The 21,877-nt window shown below is 34.7% G+C and overlaps 2 protein-coding genes across 3 annotated transcripts; both read left to right on the top strand.

The window, feature by feature from the left end:
- The first annotated feature begins 4,905 nt into the window (after positions 1-4,905).
- LOC148955400 (uncharacterized) lies at positions 4,906-18,979 on the top strand. Of its 2 annotated transcripts, XM_089108181.1 has the most exons (5): positions 4,922-5,474; positions 5,505-5,530; positions 6,934-7,082; positions 7,865-7,957; positions 18,604-18,979. In XM_089108181.1, the coding sequence occupies exons 1-5, from the start codon at positions 5,424-5,426 to the stop codon at positions 18,741-18,743; spliced, it is 459 nt and encodes a 152-aa protein (XP_088964307.1). In that variant the 5' UTR covers positions 4,922-5,423; the 3' UTR covers positions 18,744-18,979. The 2 variants fall into 2 exon arrangements, with proteins under 2 accessions (XP_088964306.1, XP_088964307.1); XM_089108180.1 differs by having other exon boundaries at positions 4,906-5,530.
- LOC148955401 (uncharacterized) lies at positions 9,311-10,530 on the top strand. Its single transcript, XM_089108179.1, has one exon. The coding sequence runs from the start codon at positions 9,610-9,612 to the stop codon at positions 10,528-10,530; it is 921 nt and encodes a 306-aa protein (XP_088964305.1). The 5' UTR covers positions 9,311-9,609.
- Positions 18,980-21,877: the final 2,898 nt, after the last annotated feature.

The following is a 21,877-nucleotide window of genomic DNA, read 5'->3' as shown; positions in this document are numbered from 1 at the left end:
ATAATGGAAAATATTTCTTCATTTTTGTAATTATTATTTTGTTCTTTTATTTCAAAACTCATGAAGTTATTAATTTTTAAAATTTACTATGTATGTCTCTTGAAGCTGCCTTGCTGTAGCATTTTTCTTGAAATGCTTCCTCTCACCCGTTTTTTTATTCCGTCCAGAGATTCTGAAAACTGAAGGGGGGGGGGGACTTTCCCTCTTTTCACTATACGAGGAATACTAGTTATCAGAAAGAAGAGCAAATTTTTTAACTAAGATTCTTAATTCATATTCATGGTTAACGGACCTGAACATCAATAATAATTCTTGAAATAAAAAAAAAGATTCACATTTGAATGAAAAGAAACTTTATTGTCTTATTGAAAGAAAATATTATATTCAATGAACAAAGAGCAATATAGTCTTCGTAGATAATTTTATCGTGACTCTCTTGTAACATAGATAATCACTGTCTTATTAAAATATTTTAGTCGTTTTTAAGATATTTATTTTTACAATTATAATCTTCGTAAAAAAACAGATGCATTGTGGTAGTAGTTGTAACATTGCAACAAATTGATGATAAATCATATTTAATTAATTTTATGTAATTAATTATATATTTTTTTTTTTTGTAAAAAAATCTTGTCTCGTATTGGTGAAAACTGAAAGTTTGACAAAACAAATCCCATGGTTCTTGATAATAGAAATGTAAAGAAAAAAAAGACATTTACAGTTCATAAGAATATTATTAATAAAATAAATAAAAAAGCATTAAACCTAATTAAAGAAAAGGATTCTTAATGTTCTCTAGATAGTTTGGAAGTGTTTAGTTGTTCAGTTTCTGTTTACAAATATTTTCATTCTCTATTACCAAAATGCTTTTCAGGAATTTTTTTACAAGTTGAAACACGTCAGGGGAGATCACGAGATAGAAGCCTGTTGGTTGTTCCGTTTTCGCCATGCGTTCGGTCTGATTTTTCCTTGAGCATTTTATGTTCACGAATATGGAACGGTCTACCCACAGTTCATATAATTATCCAGTATGATCATTCTCTATCTCACCCATTATAAAAACCCGGACCGGGGTGCGAGTGCTCCGGAGAACGTTTTTGCAGATATAAACATAAGCGAAGTCAGATCTTTTCACGGGTAGACAAGTCAGATTTCTCTTGGACGCGAAACTTGGCTTCAACGTTGGAACACTAATTTTGAAAAAACTAATTTTAAATTAATTTATTCCAATACATACATGAAAATCGGTAGTTAGTAGTGTAATGTTATTATTAGATGTTTTTAGGAATTAAAAATAGGTTTCGAAGTCTCAAGTTGGTTTCAAAGGCATTTTGAGAAAGTTTCTGCCAAAATACGTGTTCCACGGTAATTGGACCGCTGATGGCAGATCAAATGAGAGGAGCTGTTTATACGCGCCGATATAAATATATATATATATATATATATATATATATATATATATATATATATATATATATATATATATATATATAAGCTACGAAAACTTTACGAAAAAGAAAGTTTTTTTTAAAGAAAAGTAAAGGCCATATTAAACTTAAGATCAGTAGAAATAGAAGCCTACAATAATTAAAACTCAAAACGACCAGAAATTATTATTAAAGAATAAAAAAGGAAAGGAGAATAATTGGTATGGCGGTAACACTGCATATAAATTTATATGAATGTATATATAGTGGGCTGTAATAATGCAAAAGGTAAATATAACATTGGTTTAAGAATGGAAAGAAAGACAAAAATAAATTTACGACGATAATCAAGTAAAAAATAAGTTTTATTTGAACAATGCCATAAAGCGATGACATTCGATTATGATATTTGGCGCTTCGCATTGATATTTCAGTTTTAAAAGTTCTATCAATTTTTTGTCAAAGGGAAATTACGTTGTGGGCATGAATGTAGACTTGCAGCTAAATTAAATATAGTTACTTCCACTTTTCACATCTGAATGTAGTCATAAAACACATCTGAATGTAGTGATTGAAAACGAAAGTAGTCTTATCTAGAAAATAAATATCGTAGAAAATAAACATCACGACGTAAAAAAAAAATGATAAACCATCCAGTGGCGGATCCAGAGGGGGGGCGAAGGGTGCCCCCCTATAGTAGTCTAAAGTAGCGTAATTTACCTAATTAACGCAAGTTTGCATTAATGAAACTTGCTCCTAACGTAACTTTGTCGGATCAACCTATTTTGCGCCCCCCCCCCGGGGGAGGGGGGGCGCAAAAATCCTGGATCCGCCCCTGAAACCATCACACCTACTCCACCAGTTATTAGAAGAAGAAAAAATTCCTTATTTTCACAAATTTCATCAACCCCCCCGCCCCTTTTTTATAAAATCCAACAAAGGCCGATCAGTTTAGTCCACTGTATGTAAATAATAGATTAAGTCATAATTTGTATATAAATTAATTCATACCTATGAGATGGGACACTTGCAAACCACTTGCTGGCTCACCAAGTTTTTTTCTGCTTTCGCAATTACGAATAATGCACTTGGTAACCATTTCTCAGTGATTGACGAAAACAGACTAACCCGCTAATGCAAAAATAAGCGGGAGGAGCTTTTTGTTCCCACTGAGAACAAAGACCAGAAATGATCTGCGATAAGCTTACTGTCTATAAACTGTGGGTCTACCACAGGAATTAAGACGAAAACCTAGTCTTGCTTCATTCAAATTGATTTTTTTTTTTAAATCAAGGAGGCACACTTGTGCCTCTATAAAGAGGCGACCCACCACAATGTTAAGCGATTTTAGGTCCTAGAGGTCGCAGAGAGACGGCGGTAATCGCATTTTGTAGCCCAAGCTCAAACTAAAAAACTTGCAAAATTTCATCCTCCTCCGACTTTATCTTCATGGGGTAAACTGGGCCGGAAGTTTGGACCCTCCCACCACAGCCCCCCTTTAACGTTGTCCGATTGGGCTGAAATTTGGAGGTTAAGCTTTCCTAGGGCCCGAAAGCTTATCCTCGAAATTTCAGCTAAATCCGATCACTCCTTCCCTGTTTTCAAAAAACCAAATATATCCACTTAAAATTCATTTCTTTTTTTTTTTTTCTTAGCCACGCCTACAGGCCACAGTTGGCAACGGATCCGGGTGAATGAGGACTCATTCGAAGCAGAATTCGACCTGTTAGGGCCTTTTGATATTTTCAGACCGAAAAAAGTACCCCCCCGAATTTACATTTACGAAAAACCACGTTTTCCTATATTAGCCCATGTTAATTTTTCCCACCACAACCCCCACTTGAACGGTGTCTGTTAGGGCTGAAATTTAGAGGATAAGCTTTCCTGGGGCCTGGGAGCTTATCCTCGAAATTTCAGCTCAATCTGATCACTCCTTCCCTGTTTTCCAAAAACCACATATCAAGATTTTTGGGAATTTGCTTGCGTCGAAAATAGTTCCAATTTGCTAAACAACTATTACTAGTGTGTTTGTATAGTCCAGCGGCTGATAATCCAGACTTTCAGACGGAAAACCCGGGTTCGATTCACCATCAGAGCAACTTTTTTATATACTTTGAAAAGAAACTCAGTTTCTTTTTTAAATTATTTGAAAAAAATTACGTTTTCTAAAGAGTTAAAGAGGCTGAGTTACAAGGTCGACCCTTAAAACGTACAGGGATTAGGAGGCACAGTTGGGGGGCTGTTAAAGAGGCTGAGTCACAAGTTCGAACCTTAAAACGTACAGGGATTAGGAGGCACCCTGTACGACGTGATTCGAGTATTCAGGAATTAAAAGCCTTAACACAAGAATGTTCAAGAGCGGGGGGTTTGGGGGCGGCAGCCCCCAACTTTATCTCCTGACACGATCAGCTAACAGTTAGTCAAGCAATAATAAGTAATAAACTGTACAAAAACGTGCAGAAATTATTTGAAAAAAACTACGTTTTCTAAAGAGTTAAAGAGGCTGAGTTACAAGGTCGAACCTTAAAACGTACAGGGATTAGGAGGCACAGTTGGGGGCTACCACCCCCAAACCCCCCGCTTTCGCAGCCTTTAAATATAAAAAAAAAATTTCTTTAAACTGAAAGTAAGGAGCGACATTAAAACTTAAAACGAACAGAATTTTTCCGTATATGAAAGAGGCTGTGCCCTCCTCAACGCCTCGCTCTTTACGCTAAAGTTTTTATTGTTTAAAAAAAGAGTTGTGAGAAAGTCAAACTTTAGCGTAAAGAGCGAGGCGTTGAGGAGGGCACAGCCTCTTTCATATACGGAATAATTTCTGTTCGTTTTAAGTTTTAATGTCGCTCCTTACTTTCAGTTTAAAGAAATTTTTTTTATATTTAAAGGCTGCGAAAGCGGGGGTTTGGGGGTGGTAGCCCCCAACTGTGCCTCCTAATCCCTGTACGTTTTAAGGTTCGACCTTGTAACTCAGCCTCTTTAACTCTTTAGAAAACGTAGTTTTTTTCAAATAATATCTGAGTAAGAAGCCTTAATAATAGTAAATAATTTAATATGATTTTTTATGATTAAAAATAAATGAAAATTGAAAAAAAAACTTACAATGTTAAATTAATAATTTTATTTTTGTAATAAAATTAAAGGCTATATTAGATCTTGTATTATCCCGTTGTATTTGAAATTTAAGTTAAGTTTTATTATTGGTATTTGTAAAGTATGGAGGTAATTTGAGTTCATGCTGGCAGGCATAAGGAGAACCGCGACTGTGTGATTTACATAACAGTGTGATAGAATGTTTCCTCAACAGGATTGACCTAGAGGGATAATTATTATGGATTATGGCCCAGAATTTGTTTGTTAAACGTATTTATGAGTATTTTTCATTTAATTGTAAAGTATTAATAAAACCGATCTGAATCTGATAAAGAGACTTGGACAGGGAAGTGTAAGCTAGAAATCCTCCTCGTTCTGTTTGAAAATGGTACACTTGGCCCTAGAAAAATAGTTGACCCCCTCACATCTCCCTAAAAAATGGACGCGCATTTATGTATCTATTTACATTCTTCGCATAAGTTTTGTTAATTTTTAGGTGATAAAGCCTATAAGCCCCCTATAAGTCGTTCAGATAAATTTTCGGCACGAGAAGAAGTCAAGTCCCGTGAAGAAGCAAGTCCATGGAGGGGAGGTATAGGTGGCGCTGATGAAGTCTCATCTTGGCGCTCAGAGAGACATGGAGAAGACCGCGAGCGTCCTGTCGACCATTACGGAAATCGCGAACGTCGACCGGATGCCTTTTCAGAACGGGATCGTTATGTAGATCGCGGTAGACGTTTTCGAGATCGTCCTCAAGAAGGTCGTGGCTTTGAGTCTAGAGACTTTGGACGCAAAGACCGTGAATTTGATCGGCGTGAACCGGAAAGAAGAAACCTAGATTCAAGAGACCATGAATTTGATCGGCGCGAACCAGAAAGAAGAAATCTAGATTCCAGAGACCGTGGTATGCGTGAACCAGAAAGAAGAGACCGGGGTATGCGTGAGCCAGAAAGAAGAGATCGCGATACGTATGAGCCACAAAGAAGAATCAGAGGTGATGGAGACCGTGACATGTAAGTTTCTTTGTATGTTCATTTATTTCAAGTTTTTTTAACGGAGAAGTATTAAGTTTGGAAATTTGCTGACTAGATATATTTCTTAAGCATTTTCAAACACCAATAGATAAAGCTGAAGAAAATTCAGTAAACTCTCCTTATACTTTAATTGTTTACGTTTTCTGAGATTTTAGTGTCATAGAATTTTATTTAATCTTAATTTTTTGCGTTCTAAAGAATATTCCCTAAAAATGGCGCTCGATATAAAAAAAAAAGCTAACCTCTTCGCTGTCAAACGCTAATTAATTTTTAAAGAAGTTTAAAATTGGATCAAGTTTATACTGGAATAAACTTCAAGTAGTGTCCTTTTTTTTTACAAATTCAATAAGGAAGAAAAAAGGGTGAACCCTTTTGTATTATTTTTAGTTTTTTCCGGAATTTTCTTTTGCTGAAGGAGCTGATTTAAGTTACTTTTTTTTTTTTTTTTTTTTTTTTTTTTTTTTTTTTTTTTTTTTTTACTAATTTATAGAAGTAATTCTACAAGAAGTGTTCTTTTATGTCTATAAATTTCAAGAGACCTTGGTTAAAAAGTTCAATAATATAGAACTATAATTAAACTAAAGAAACATGTAGATATTTTTATTTAGTAACTTTTTATTTTTTCTATTTAGTAACCATTTTTATTTTAACATATTTTTATTTAGTTTTATATATATGTTTCTATAGCCTATTCAATTCAAACTATCAGGTTTCACTGTCCATGGTATTCTAGTAAAAGTTGATAGAGGAAGCCAGTTGATCGATGGCAGATATGTTGAATAATTAATATTAAAACATTGCAAAAAAATCCATAAAGATTGAACATTAATATATATAGCGTATGTTAACCAAGAAAAAGAAAAGCGTTTGCAAATTTGCTCTTAAGCTAGATAACCAATTTCATTTAGAATTCTTGGAAAATAGTTATGGAACTTGTACTCTATCTTTTCGTCTGTGTAGGTACGGTAGTTCCATTTAGGGAACTCTCGTAGGTCCGCAAGATCTCTTTAGGGATCTCCTGGTATTTTGTCATAGGTGGTCCGGGTCTGAATTGGAAAACTGTCGTAGGGGAAAATAGTAAACTTACGATGGTTTTCAATTAGGTTTTAGCACGTTTTGGACTACCAGTCCTGGGTTAGCAATTATCATTTTGTGATTCGGGTATTTTTCACCATGGATGTATGATCATGATTATTGCTTCATAAAATTTTGGTATTAGTTATAAATGTGTTACTAGTTAAGATTATTAAATCCAAATAACGGGCCATTGAGCCCTTTGGGATATTGTCTTTGTTATTGCTCTTTTATTGAAATAAACGGAACTTGAACTTGATTATTGCTAATTTCTGCTCTACCATCGGTACTTATCTTCTTGTTTTCAGGGGTCGTGGTGATGAAGGGTCATGGCGTCAGTCGGGTTACGGCAGTTCACGTTCTGAGGAGAACCAGAGAGAAGTGCGAGAAGTTGGAGATAGGGAAAGACGAGGCTGGGAACCAAGACCTCGCGAGGAACCAAGAGGCTTTGAAAGAGGTAGGAGTGGCAAACTTGAATATTTTGTGTAAAAGCATCCGTAATTGCCAGTGTCTCATTGCTAAAAAAATGAAAAAAATACGTTCAAGTATACCGAAAATCGACATTTAACGTCTTGGATCTTATGTCTGGCAACATTGACTTCCAACACATTTTTGGATCACAAAAATACTATTATTCGCTAGAATTTAATTTGAGGCCGGAGGCTTAAGTCGGTATTTTTGTTTTTTTCTGTTTCAAGTAAATCAAAAAAAAGATCCATGCCTATCTGAAAAGAATTAATCGTGGATGATGGGAAGAGACGAGAGATCTCAAGGTGTTCTTTTGTGTCGCTACTTAATCTGCAAGTATTTTTTATAGCAGTGCCCGTTATTGCCAGTGTTTCAGCGCTAAAAAATGGGTTTTTAAAATTTATCAAAAATCTTTGGAAAAGATATTAAATGCATTTCTAAAATTGTGGTTTTCATCAATTGCGAACATGTAAGCACGTCATTTAAGCGTATGTTAATTAATATATTTGTTGAAATCCATAGCTGATAACATAAGTATGTCAACACTGAAAAAGAACAAAAAATGACTAAATGATACAAGGAGCTAGCCTACTAAAAACAGCAACAACAAAAAACCAACAAAACTTCAAGGTCAATGCGATAAAATATATGGAGCACATCAAGCAATAAAACAAATGGTTAAAATTACGAATAAAATACGATTTTAGCTAAAAATTGCTATAAATTCTTGCTATAATTTTTTTTTTATTATTAGCTATAAATTCTTTATAGCTGGTGATCGTCCTCCTATGAGACAAGTATCCCCTCAGCGCATGACTGGAGATAGGGACATGTCGCCTCGACCAATGGACGGTAGATCGGCTGGTAAGTTTGAATAATTCTCCTTTTTGTATACAAGTGCAGCGATTGTATACTTTGAGGAACGACGCAGTCATATGCTTATTCTAGGAGCCCCCCTCTCGACTCCTTAAAGCTGTCGAAAATATATGAAAATAATTATGGAAAAGCTGTGAAAGGGGTATTTGCTAAACAAAGACAAATAATAAAGAATTATTAAAATGGAAAGCATACAGTTATAAGTTACTTCTGTGTCGCGTGCTACCCTAGATTTATGTGTTTAAATCGTTTCGTTATAGTTAATATTTTAATGTCTTTATTCAACCTTTCCCTTCTTTTTTTACTCTTTTGTTTCTCTTTGGTGCTCTGTTCTCTTTGGTGCTCTAATTATTTTATTATACTGTGGTCCATTGGAAATATAATTCCAAATTTTCGATATTTTTCTTATCATACTTTCTTTTCCTTCCTTTAATTCCTTTTCCTTCATTTTTCTTTTCCTATCACACGTTTTTCATGACAAATCCGCTTTATTTCGGCTTTTTTTATGTAATTGTATTGGCATTTTGAGTCTATAGTTATATTGTTTTCGAATCCCCCTGAAGCTTCGAGTTATATCTTCTCTGAAATGTAATTCTGGAAAACATGTTATTCTTAGTGTATATAATCCATCATTAAGAAGTGATAGAACAAAAAATATTTCCCTAAAAGCCTGTCAGAAAACTTAATCTAGGCATGGGTGCCCGTAGAGCACTTTTTAATCATTACCCCAAAATATTTTTGTGAAAGTTGATATTACCCCATGGGGAAGAGCCAAAAAAATCGCCTCTTTTTAGCATCTTTCATATTATAGCCCCTCATGATAATTTTGAAAAGAAAACAATAACTAATAAATAAAAGATGTTTTTCCAAAAAATTCTTCAAAGCAAAGAGCCAGGTTTAAACCTAACACGAGCAGAAAGATTGTAATAATAGTCAGGGGAGTAGCTCCAGTATTTTTAATGAGGGGGGGGCAAGAGGGGTCCATATCAGGATAGTCGAGGAGCTTGGGCTATATAGTAGTTATTTTCTATAAAGTATTTGGAGGGGCAACTGCCCCCCCTCTTGCCTCTCCCTCCCCCCCCGAAACAATACCCCTGATAAATCTCAAAACGAACAGAAATAATTATTGAAAATAAATTAAGCTTTTTAGGATAAAGCATATTCTGCGACGTCATGGCGAAAATTTTACATTTTAAGATAATGACTAAATTAATTAATTTAGGATAAAGCTCCTGACGTTTTTGTAGAAGAATTCATGACGTATTGTTTTTTTTTTTTTTTTTTTTTTTTTTTTACTAATTTTCTTTTTTGGTTTATACGGAAACAGGATTATATTTTTTTTAGTTTTGGTTTAGTTTTTAGCTTCAAAATGTGTTACATTATATGATAATGTCTAAATTAATTCCTTTTAGATAAAGCTCTTGACGTTATTGTCAAAGAATAAATGACGTATTGTTAATTTATTTTTTTACAGTTCTATAATTTTTTTTAACATTCATAAAGAGGGGAATACTGATTGATGCACAATGTTTGATTTTACTAAAGTAAAGGGTCTGGTTACCTTTACTCTTAGTAAGTCTGACAGCAAATTTTTAATTAACGACCAGAAATTTTTCCTCGAATCAATTGACTGTTTGTAAATGACACAGCATGGTACTTGGAGGCAGATATATATTGAGAACCAGTGTGTATTCGACAAAATGAATAAGGAAACCCGGGAGTGGAATGAAACCCATAAAAACAATATTAGACAGACTGATTTAGACCTCTTTATCAAGAAATATATTATGACGGATGAAAAGTTTGTAGAAGATGAGCCGAATAGTGTGTGTGTTGCAATACGGAGGGAAGATAAAAAACAAGTGAGAGTGAAGAAGATCCAGCGGAAAAGGACCAAACTTCGGTCGATCTGTTCTAGAGTAAAACCACAAAAAGAAACCCGGTATTTGAATTTGGTAAAAGATGTAGGTAGCTGTGTCAAACTACTTGATGTCTACATGATAGAAGATGAATGGTGGATTATTACGGAATCGCTTGGGGATTCTGTGACGTTGAAAAAATTCATTGGCAGGCAGAAACCCTTGAGTGAACTTAGGGTTGGTCACATTTTTCGGCAGATAGTAGCAGCAGTTCTGGATATAGAAAAGGCTGGTGTTGCACATCGAGATTTGAAATGTGGTAGCATACTTATTGATCAAAATGATAATATTCAAGTTACTAACTTCGGTGCTGCCATAAAATTAGAAAAGGCAAATAAAAATGGTATATACACACCTGGATATATTGCTCCTGAGGTGGAACTGAAAAAAACAAAGTATGCAATAGGCCCAGCGACTACTTGGTCCTTAGGCATTACTCTAGCATCACTTCTAATTGGCGAAGAACCTTTTGGAGAAGGACTAAATGCATGCAATATTAAACAAGTTATACTTTACAAAATGACGGAATCACAAGTTTCATCTTCGTTCCAGGATCTTGTATTCAAATGTTTGGATATTGATGCTGTGAAGCGACCAAGTGTCTCCAGTGTTCTTCAATGGCTAGACAAATTAATAATTTAAGCACTACAATTCTTTTTCAAAATTTCCAAGTTGTTTTCTTGTTAATGGCTGATCTACTCTTTCATTGTCGGAATTTTAACTTATATTATTGATAGACTGATAGATTTTACCAGATCTGTTTGAATTTGTGTATACCTTGTTGAAATTACCTAATTTAAACTCTAGTGATTTTTTTTCAATCCTATCTACCAAAGAGTATGGGTAACTTGTAAGAGTGGAAACTGGCGCTAGTGTCGACAAAAAAAAAACAGCTATCAACGCCATTTAGCGTTTCCTGACACTTGGTATTTTTTTCCTTTTAATAATAAAAATAATAAAGTTAACTAGAGAAATTGGTATAATTAGGGTAGTAATAAGTGTCGGAGCTCAGTTCATGAAGGAAAATGATTAAAGCCTGAAAAAATGTCAAGTGTCACCAGATGCTAGTTGGTGTTGAATTTATTTTTACCGACGAAGACCACACTGCCTTTCCATCATAAACAACAAGTAGAACAGTAGGATTTTTTTTTAATAAGACAGTGGAATTCAACTTTAAATGAATATGTTGACCCTATGATGAAGTAATGATACTAGGACTGTTTTGAGAAACTATTTTAGTTTTGAAGATTGAATTTTAATATGAGTTCTTTTATATTCTTCGTTTTTCCTTTTCATTTGTTTTGCTGAGGACGACCCTTGGATATAGGGTCGAAATATTCATTTGAAGTTGCAATCCACTTTCTTATATAAACAAAATCCCTATTGTTCTACTTCTTGTTTTTTTTTGTCGATACTAGTGCCAGTTTCCACTCTTATTAGTTGTCCATATTCTTTGCCTATCTACTGCAACTCCTTCTCCCTCGAAACGTGACGACTCTTGAGATAAAAATACAAGAAACTGATTCAGTTTTGTACTGCTGTTTGTCTAAAAGCGGACATGTAATGTGTTGAGACACTGGCCAACTAAGGCTAAAGCGAGCCCTAAATTCTAAGACAAAAGAAAAAATAATGCACATGTATAAAAACTAAATAAACATAATTTATTAAAACAAACAATGATACTAAAACAAATATACCCAGATGGATTAGTTATGTTGCCTTTTTTCTCACTTTTAATTCTGCAAACCCGTCAATTAGTTTTTTCATAATTAATAGTTATTTAACTTCCTTTTCTATATAAAGTAATAATAAACTATTTAATTATGATTGCCTAATATGGATCCATTTTTTTTCTGCCATTACTGAGAATATTCTTTCATCTCTTGCATTGCTTATTGGAAGGGTTAAATAAATGCTCAGAATTATGTTTGAATTAGGGAGTTTTCTAATAAATTATTTTCCCGAATGAATGACCACATGAACACGGACGAAATATTATTTTCTTTACTTGTAAAAGTTTTAAATTGTAATACTTCATTTTTCAGTTCTGCTATGTTTAAGTCCTGTTCTATTGAAGAGTCACTAACATCACTATCATGAACAATTGTTTTGAATTTATTGTTAATAGTTTTATGTCCCTCAGGTGTTTTTTTACTGTTGTTTATTAAAGAATCACATACAGTAACAAAAATTTTAACTTTAATATATTCTTTGCCACTGAATCTTATTTCATGTTCTCGAATTCTGTCTCGAAATCGTTTTCGTATTTTCTGCTGTTTTTTTATCATTAGTATATGCAACGTCTTTAACTTTTTCTGCTTCTCCCCTTTTTTCGAAAATCAGGCAAATTTTCTTAGGTTCATAACCTTTGAATCTTAAGACTAAACTTAATGAAAGTTATATACGTATTTGAAATCAGAATAAAAATTTGATTTTTTTGATATATCTATTGGTACTGAAGTTCCGTTTTTTACAGTTTCGGTTACTATTGAGCCGCGTCGCACCTTACTTACAGTTCGTTACCACGAACTGTTTGAAAATAAGCACGCGGGAAATCGCTCACTTGTAAACTTTTCTATGTTCGATTTAAATACATTAATTTAGCTTAACTTTAGAGATAGTTTATGACTGAATATATTTAGCTCATGAACTTTTGCCCGTTCGATATAACCTGCTTACTAGCTTAGGTTAGGTAAGGTTGCGATTAGGAATGTATTTTCTTAGAAGTAAGATGAGCACAAGTTAGTGCTCATGAAACTGAGTTACATGACAGTTATAGGAATATCTTACGATGGGTACATATTGTAATAATTGCAACATCTCTTCAGACCATTGATCAATATATTCAGCCAAATCGTAAATAATAAGCCAAGAATTTGGCTTAATTGTTTTAAAAATATCCAGCCTCTTCATAAGGGGCTTGTTTTTTCAAGTGATTCTTTCCATATGTAATAGCAATTGTAAATATTCTTTGGTATTACTGATAACATTTTACTACGATTCAGAATTAATTTTAATTAGAAACGAAGAACTGAATTTCCTACAGAGAAATGAACTAAATGGAACTTTAAATTCAAACATAATTTACTATCTGAAGCTTCACAAAAACTCAGTGAAAATATGTTTGTTTATTCAATAAATATCTTTCTGTATAACAACAGTCAATCGTAAACATAAAAAACCTTAAAGAATTTTTAAACCCAAAAATAGAATTGGTACCGTATTAGATGAAAAAACAATGTGTTATTTTAGGTATCACTGTTTAAATAGAAAATATAATATATATTACATTTTGAATTCAATGAGTATCATGACTACCTTAAACATAACTTTTTCTTATAATCAACAAAAATTCCCTGTCGGGAAAAAAAACATAAACGATTTTATTCACATCAAGCTGATCCCTAACATAAAACATGCAATTCTGTCACAATACTCACAGAATAAGCTATGGTATGATTGTAGCACTTTCACACCATCCCTAGCAGCATTAAACTTTCAGGTATGACACTCATGATACTTTCAACCATAACGATTCCGTATCTCAATAGCAAACCTCTTCTTGTCCCTCACCCACTATCATACTCTAATTAATCTTAAGTAAAATTACAACACGAGTTTCTTGGAAATTTCCTGTTTAAGCTACGTGCAACCACATTTTTTGGGCAATACCATATTTCTTTCTTTGTATGTAAAAGTACCATATCTGAAGCTATGATTATGATATGTAATTTGGGTCGACAATAACTACAGCGTTGCAACGCGGACATTTTTCCAAATGTCATGTTTAAAATCAATTCGGCTGCTTCATCTTCAACCATAGGCTTTGTCTTGCAGCTTTTTTTAATGTGTAGATAAACTTTTTCATTTAGGTCAAATTGGACGCCTTATTTTTGTGATTAAGTTCTTCCTGACTGTTTCGGTAAGAGATTGGCATTACTTTTTTGTTTTGAAGATGTGCAATGTGAACCGACTCCTCTATGGAACTTCTGTAACCATTCAAGGAGTCAAGGGCAATCGGTGTATTGATAAGTTGGAAAAGAAAAGTTTTTCTCAATCATGACATTCCACCGGTATTTCTCCATTAATTTCGAAATACCGTTCTTGAGGCCCGTTCTCCTCATCATTGGCATTTTCAGGGTAGACTGGGTCAGAGAAATTGTCGAACCATTTTTAATTGCCGCAAGGTGGAGAGTAGTGAAACCTACCAGATAGGCGAAATGAATTCATGTTGAGTAAAACACCATTTGATCTTCCCCGGCTGGTCTATGTGAATTAGCTCTCTCTCATGGACCGCTCTAGAAATTAATGTCAGTCTATGTTGGTGGTTAGTCTCATTTTGTTTTTACTGATCTTGAGTATCTAGTCCATCACTTGGCGTTGAGTAGAAAATATAAAAACTCAAATCAAGTGCAAGTTTTCTGTACATGTTTATCTGTTCTCTGTACATGTACAAGTACAAATACTATGTTTTTACTCAGAGGGTCCAGTAGTGTCATTATATCGAAATTGTGTTTGTCAATTGACTCAATGGGAAATTTTGTGGGTTAACTCCTTTACATGTTAATAATCGTACAAATTCATTGTCTGGGAAATGTTGCTTGAGGAGGGAGAAACTATGCAAATCATCAATCTTTTGTACTTGAATTAGTTCTCTCAGAGCTTTAAGGTAATAACTGTAAGAAACTTAAAAATTAATTTTGTCCGTGCGTGTTTTTTTTTTTACCATTTTAACTATATTTTCAGTAGAAATCGAGAGCTAGCAACTTTTCCATGGATGTTCATTAAGTGTCAATTTCAAATCATAGTTGGAATTTTGTGCGCAAACGGGCAGGAAGAGTATCTCCTTCGTTTTTAAATTAAATGAAATGTGAATAAAAACTGAAATTAATGCAGAGTTGGGATTAATCAGTATGTCAAAACTCCTTACAGGATTTTGTTTTCTTTAAGGATTTTTCCCTTATAGGCTACATGCAGCTGGTTAGTTCCGATTGATTTGCTTTGGCATCCAATTATGATATGTAACAGCATGTTTGTTGCAGCCTTGAAGTAGATTATTTGCAGTTTTTATAAGCGTTTTAAAAGTCTTGTGGATGCATTTACCCCCTACTGTCTTAAAAGCCTCTACCAATTCCATAGTGTTAGGTAAATCCCTTTGCGCGGGAGCATAGGATAACGCGGTTTGATCATGTCCTTTGACAACTTCTGAGTTTGATGAAGAGTCAGTTACGTCTTCTGTTACTTCGGATTGACCGTCCAACGCCTCTTTATCCATTTGCAAAAAAGAACTATGAAAGTTTTTTAACTACATACTGGCCCTTTCTCCTGAAGGCATCCTAACCGACTTATATCATTGTCATTTATAATGTTCCAAATGAGGGTGCTGCCTAAGTAAAGAGCGATGAGGTCTTCATGCATTATATAAATGTTTTTTATCAGACCACTTTGTATGGAAGGAGTGACTGTAAAAATTTCAGAGGGGGCTCATTAGATTAGAATTCAAAAGTTTTAGTGGCATTTGTAAAATTTCAAAATGATTTTGAGGGCAACCAGCCCCTCCCCACCCTTAATACCCAAAGACATCCGATCAAAATTTTGAAATAGTCATTTTGTTCAGAATAGTCGAAAGATCCAAAAGATATGTTTATGCGGATGAGAAGACCCCCCATGGCCCATTAGACAAGGCCATAAATTACGCAAGTTACCCATTGCGTGCATGCTGTATATGTTTTAAAATGGATAAATAAGTTACTGATGATCCTGGTGTACGTTTAGCTCAAAACTTTCATCTATTGTTCCGTGGGAAAGGGAAACAATATTTGTTGGCGTTGGGGTTGAAACGTATGGGGTCTGGAATTGAGTCAAAAACTTGGTTTCTGATCAGCTATATTTCGAGTAAGCGCTATGGATTCTATAACCAGGATAAACATAGTGTCCTTCGATTTACTTCAGCCACCTCCAAAATTCATAATTGTGGGTCTACTCTACCTTCCAACCTCACTGTCCCCGTGACACTCTGAGTTTCAATTCAATCTTTCAAGCCATTCCCGAGATACTACAGATAATTCCAAAGCAAACTCTTGGGAAACTCTGGGAATCTGGGCCTAGCGAACGAGATACTTCCAAGCCATTCTCGAGATACTACAGATAATTTGAAAGCTCGATTGCGCATAGGATTTTTTTATTTATTCAGGTAAGCTTGTCGCATCCAAAGTAAACTCTTGTGAAACCTTGGGAATCTGCGCCTAGCGAACGGTATCTAAGAGCTCCTAGATGTTAAAAGAACCAAGTAAAAATTCAGGGTTATTCCCCTTGAGGCTGTGGGGGTGATTTCGATCCTGGAGGCATAGTTATTAGGCCTTTTGGTGCTTTTGAACTAAATGCTTATTTCAGAATTTTGATCGAGTACCATTGGGGACTACCGGGGGCCAGGTAGCAGATAATGGCATGGGATAGATACTGCTGCCTATCAATCTTTTGTGGCTCTTAAATGGGGCAATAAAGCTTCCAATTTTCAACTAAATGAGCCCTCTCCGAAGTTTTACAACCATCCCTTCCATGCGAAGTGGCCAGGGGAAAGAAAAATAAATAATAATAGTAGGCGGGAGGCATATTTATAGCCGGGATAAAAAGCTTCCTGGCCATTTGTCGGGCTTTGTTTCTGGAGGAGCAATTTTTGTCTACTTATTCTTTCTGTTTTGGGGTTCCTTAACCTCGGGACCCAAGGAATTACTGCTATAAGTTACAAACTGGTCAGGAACTTAAAATATTTGTCTCCTAACCGGATGTCTTCGGGATTACCGAGGTTTGGGAAGGAATGAAGTACACTGAAGGTAGATTAGTGGCCCTCCAATCACTTTCATTTATTAAAAATACTAGTAGAATACTAGTAGAGTTTTCAATGATCAATCGAATGAGCCCCCTTCAAAGTTTGTGCGACCACCACTTTCATGTGGCCGGAGAAGAAAGATATTACATTGAAGACGCCAGGGCACTGCCTCTTTTAGGGAATAAATATAAAAAACCGGTTTTTTTAACTGAAAGTAAGGAGCGACATTAAAACTTATAACATCCTCCATAGAAAGATCCTCCCACGTGATCCCCGACCCCCCCCCCCCACTACCAGAAAAAATCCTCCCTGAAAATGTCTGAATACTTCCCAATAACCAATACTATATGTAAACATTGGGCAAGGTTTATATAACTTGGAGCCCTTCCCCCGGGGCTGTGGGAGATTAAGTAATCCTCAAAGACATAGCTATTATATTTTTCGACCATGCTGAACAAAATGGCTATCTCAAAATTTTGATCGGGTGACTTTGGGGAAAAAATGAGCGTGGGAGGGGGCCTAGCTGCCCTCCATTTTCTGGTCAATTAAAAAGAGCACTAGAATTTTTAATTTCCGTTTGAATGAACCCTCCCGCGATATTCTAGGACCACTGGGTCGATACAATCACCCCTGAAAAATAAAACAAACAAATAAACACGCATCCGTGATCTTTCTTCTGGCAAAAAATACAAAATTCCACATTTTTGCAGATAGGAGCTTGAAACCTCTAAAGTAAGACTCTCTGATACGCTGAATCTGATGGTGGGATTTTTATTAAGGTTTTATGACTTTTAGGGGTTGTTTCTCCCTTTTTGCTACGATAAGGCAAATTTTCTCAGGCCCGTAGCTTCTGATGTGTAACATTAAACTTGATGAAACTTATATATTTGAAATCAGCATAAAAATTTTATCCTTTTGATGTATCTATTGGTATTAAAATTTAATTTTTAGAGTTTTGGTTACTAGTGAGCCGCATCGCTACTTACTTACAGTTCATTACCACGAATTGTTCGATATGCCGAGGCAAAATATTGTATACAATTGAAAAACAAGAATAGCATACCAAATAATACGAATAATTATTATTACCCTAATATCATTTGACAAAACTTTTATTCGTTTTTGCTGAAGTCTTCGACATTCTTTTCTTTTATTATGTGTGGTTTTATTTACAGTTAAAATGATTTACGCTGTATTTGCACAACGTTAATTACGATGAATCCTCACAACCTTCAATGTCCAATTGAATCAACCCCCTGCAAAGTTTGTATGGCCACCCCTTCCATACGACGTGGCTAGAGAAGAAAAATAATACATTGAAAGAATGTGACTCTTTACTTAGGCAGCGCCAGAGGGCTGTCTCTTATAGGGATTAAATAAAAAGAAACAAGTTTTTTCAACTGAAAGTAAGGAGCAGCATTAAACTTAAAACGAACAGAAATTATTATGTATATGAGGGGATCGCCCCCTCGTCAATACCTCGCTCTTTCTTTCAAATTCTGTCCTAATTCTTTAAGAATGACTCCTAAATCACAAAGGCCGTTTAATTAGAATAAATAGTTTTTTTTATAAGTGCTAAAAAAAAAAAAATCAGTATAAAGAGCGTGGCAGCTCGATGAAAAGTACGAGAAGTACGTTTTTAGATGAAAAGTACGTGAAATACTCGTTGAAAATCGTTAAAATAATGACACTCTTAGTGAATGGATAGATCTGAGACTAATAAATTTAATGATAAAAGTATCTTCGCCTTTTGGTGCCAGTTACAGCTTCGGGTTTGTTGCAAGATCACCTTTTTCAGAGTCAACATATATCTTAATTCATCAGTGTGGACATGAATTTAGTTTTTTGTTGGTTTGGAGGTTTAGTTATGGGAGCTTTATTTTCAGAAAGAGCAATGGTTGGCTCAGCAAGTGAGCAAAGAAATTTGTACCAAAATCAGGGAAATTCGAGGAGAAGAGATTTTGCTGACAATGGGAATTACAGAAGCTCATACTTTCAAGAAAAAAGAGACGCTCAACGTAAGTAGTCTCACTGATAACAATTAGCTTTTCTATTCTACACACACAAAAGAATGGAAGTATTTATTTACTTATTTTGTCCCTATTTTATTGTCTCCTTGTTCCGAGAAAATCCATCTTTTGTATTCTTTATAATTAATCCTCAAAGAGGACTAAATATGAAAAAAACCGTTCTTTCACGTCTAGTTTTAGTAGAAATGAAATAAAAGTATGTTATCTGTTGAAATTAAACTTGTACAAACCAGCTCTAGTTATCAAATAGTTAGTGGTAAAGAACTGTAAGCAAGGAGCGGGACGGCTCAATAGTAATCAAAGCTCTAAAAAACGGAATTTTGGATATCAATAGATATATCAAAAGAATCGAATTATGCTGATTCCAAAGATGTAAAATTCATCAAGCTTATTTTCCCTATCAAAGTCTATGAGCCTGAAAAAATTTACCTGATTTTTGAAAAGGAGGGAAACATCCCCTAAAAATCAAGGAATGATAATACAAATCACACAATCAAATTCAGGGTATCAAAGAACCGTATTGTAGAGGTTTCAAGCGTACATCTTCGAAAATGTTGAATTTTACATTTTTGTCCAAAGGAAAATCACAGATGTGTGTTTGTTCGTTTTTTTGTTTGTTTGTTTTCCCCTTGTTTGTTTTTTTGATGATCGTATCGAATCAATGGTCCTAGAATATCGTTAGAGGGCTCATTCGAATAGAAATTAAAAGACATAGTGCCCTGTTTGTGACAAAAAGGATTGGATCCCCCCACTACCCTTTTCCCCCAAAGTCGTGTGATCAAAATTTCAAGATAACTATGCCTTCAGACATAACATGACCCCCCACAGCTCCTGGGGAAAGGTCTAAGTTATGAAATCTGCCCATTAAGTAACACTGGGTTTATTAAAAAAAAAAAATATACATCATCGATTCCCTTGAGCATGCTTGTGCGGGAGAAAACCCTCCTAATAAAAAAAAAAAAACAAAAAACCTTAAAAAAAAAAAAAAAACATAATTAGAGCTCAACTTACCGGACCCGAAAACCAACAAACCTCCAAACAACACCCAACAAAATTATAATAATTATTATCATATTCAGCTGCAACTAAACCCTCCTCAAAAACATAAATTAACTGGCATAGAATAATCCGTCCAAAATATACACATCAAAACAATGGTTCTTTAGCAACTTACGAAATTCCTGAAAACCCCCAACATTCCTCAAATCCTCTGGCAAACTCTCCCAAACTAACGGAACAACATGGCGAATTGAAAACCTAGACCTAGACGTGACCAGAGCTGGTCTTCGCACCAACTGAGAAGATCGTGTCAAATAATCGTGAATAATAGACGCAAGACTAAACATTCCTGAAAAACATGATGGTAACTCCGAAGCTAAATATTTAAACATAAACAGAGCATTATAGAATACGCATATTCCTGCCAACGGTAGAATTTTATACTCGCGGTAAAGATGCCTCACCGATACAGATAGGTCAATTTGATTACCATACAAAACTCTAATTACCATATTCTGCGTTACACAGAGCGGATGGAGGTGAGTTACGAATGTTTTCGACCAAACCATACAACAGTAAATGAGATATGGTTAAACCATAGGAAAATACAACATTCTCAGAATTTCACACGGAAAAAGATACCTAAGTTTACGCATAATACCAATATTAAGAGACAATTTGCTGCTAACAGATGCAATATGGTCTTTAAAACTAAGGCTTTCATCAATTATAACACCTAGGTATCCAGTACTAGTAGATCTTACAATAGTATGGTGCCCTACTTCTATCCTATTAATCCATGGATAATGTCCAGTAATTCTACCATAAATCAAAAAATTCGACTTATTATGATTCAGTTTCAATTTATTTACCCACATCCACTTTTCAATTGAAGAAATACCTTGTTTCAATATAGGCATCAACTCATTTTCAGTTCTAGCAGCTACAGTAAAATGGGCATCAGCAAAACATGATAGAATTCCTTTAGTACCGTAAGTATCAAGGTCTAAAGAACAAGACACATTACTTGAAGCTCTACAAAGGTCATTAATATAAACCAAAAACAACTAAGGGCCCAAAACGGAACCCTGGGGTACTCCAATCGAAATATATTCAATTTTAGATGTAACTCCATCCATCACGTCACACTGAGTCCTTCCACTAAGAAAACTAAATATCACATTTAAAAAATCACCACATATACCACTACTATATAGCTTTTGAACTAGTATATCATGATTAACAGAGTCAAATGCTTTAGTAATATCCAAAAATATCGAAGCTATCTTCAGACCCTTGTCTAAAGCATCATTAATAAAAGTTGTTAAAAACAAAACTGCATGCTCTGTAGAATGATGACTCCTAAACCCAAACTGACTAGAACTAAAAAATTGTCTTTTCTCGAAAAAACTTACCATCCTACTATGAATCAACTTTTCTCTTTCTATGAATCAACACTCTAGAAATAAATGGCAGTAAAGAAATCGGTCTATAATCACTAAAACAATTCTTATCCCCTCCTTTAAATATCGGGATAACATTCGCGCACTTTAGACAATCAGGAAATATTCCAGATTTTAAACAATTATTTATCAGTCATAAAAAATGACTATATATAACAGTTAAAATCGAATTCAAAACCTTCGAGGAAATAAAATTGCCTCCTGATGCACCATTTTTCATATTATTTATAACATCAAATAATTCATCAATAGATACAAATTTAAGGTACGCAGACACATCACAATCTTCAGGTAGGAACTGACGAAAATCTCCATCTTGATCAAATACTGGCACCGATGATGACACACGCTGCCCAATAGTAGCGAAGTGATTACGCATCTCATCTGCAACATTATTATTCATTCCTATATTATCTGGACGGATCAAGACGCTACCAGGGCAAGTCACCGACTTAATCGATTTCCAAGTCTTACTCGGGTTACCCTCAACTTTTTTAAACTGAACCTTATAATATTCTACCTTAGCCTGTCGGTGTACAGCATTTAACCTACTATTATAAACTCTTTATATTACTTTATCATGAGGATCATTGCTCCTTGTTGACAACTTATATAAAAAACGTCTTCTATTAATTGACTGTAACAAACTCTTTGTAATCCAAGGTTTA

Source organism: Artemia sp. Qi Xiang Cuo, chromosome 2, assembly GCF_049724085.1.
Source record: "Artemia sp. Qi Xiang Cuo chromosome 2, ASM4972408v1, whole genome shotgun sequence".
Classification (NCBI taxonomy): Eukaryota; Metazoa; Arthropoda; class Branchiopoda; order Anostraca; family Artemiidae; genus Artemia; species Artemia sp. Qi Xiang Cuo.
Note: the sequence above shows the minus strand (reverse complement) of the source record. Positions and strands in the feature narration are given on the sequence as shown.

Bases quoted from the DNA above. Each gene is read 5' to 3' on its own strand.
- LOC148955400 (XM_089108180.1), top strand. From the start codon at position 5,424: ATGCGTGAACCAGAAAGAAGAGACCGGGGTATGCGTGAGCCAGAAAGA. The intron at 7,083-7,864 runs GTAGGAGTGGCA...AATTCTTTATAG, and splicing joins ACCAAGAGGCTTTGAAAGAG to CTGGTGATCGTCCTCCTATG. The intron at 7,958-18,603 runs GTAAGTTTGAAT...CTTTATTTTCAG, and splicing joins AATGGACGGTAGATCGGCTG to AAAGAGCAATGGTTGGCTCA.
- LOC148955401 (XM_089108179.1), top strand. From the start codon at position 9,610: ATGACACAGCATGGTACTTGGAGGCAGATATATATTGAGAACCAGTGT.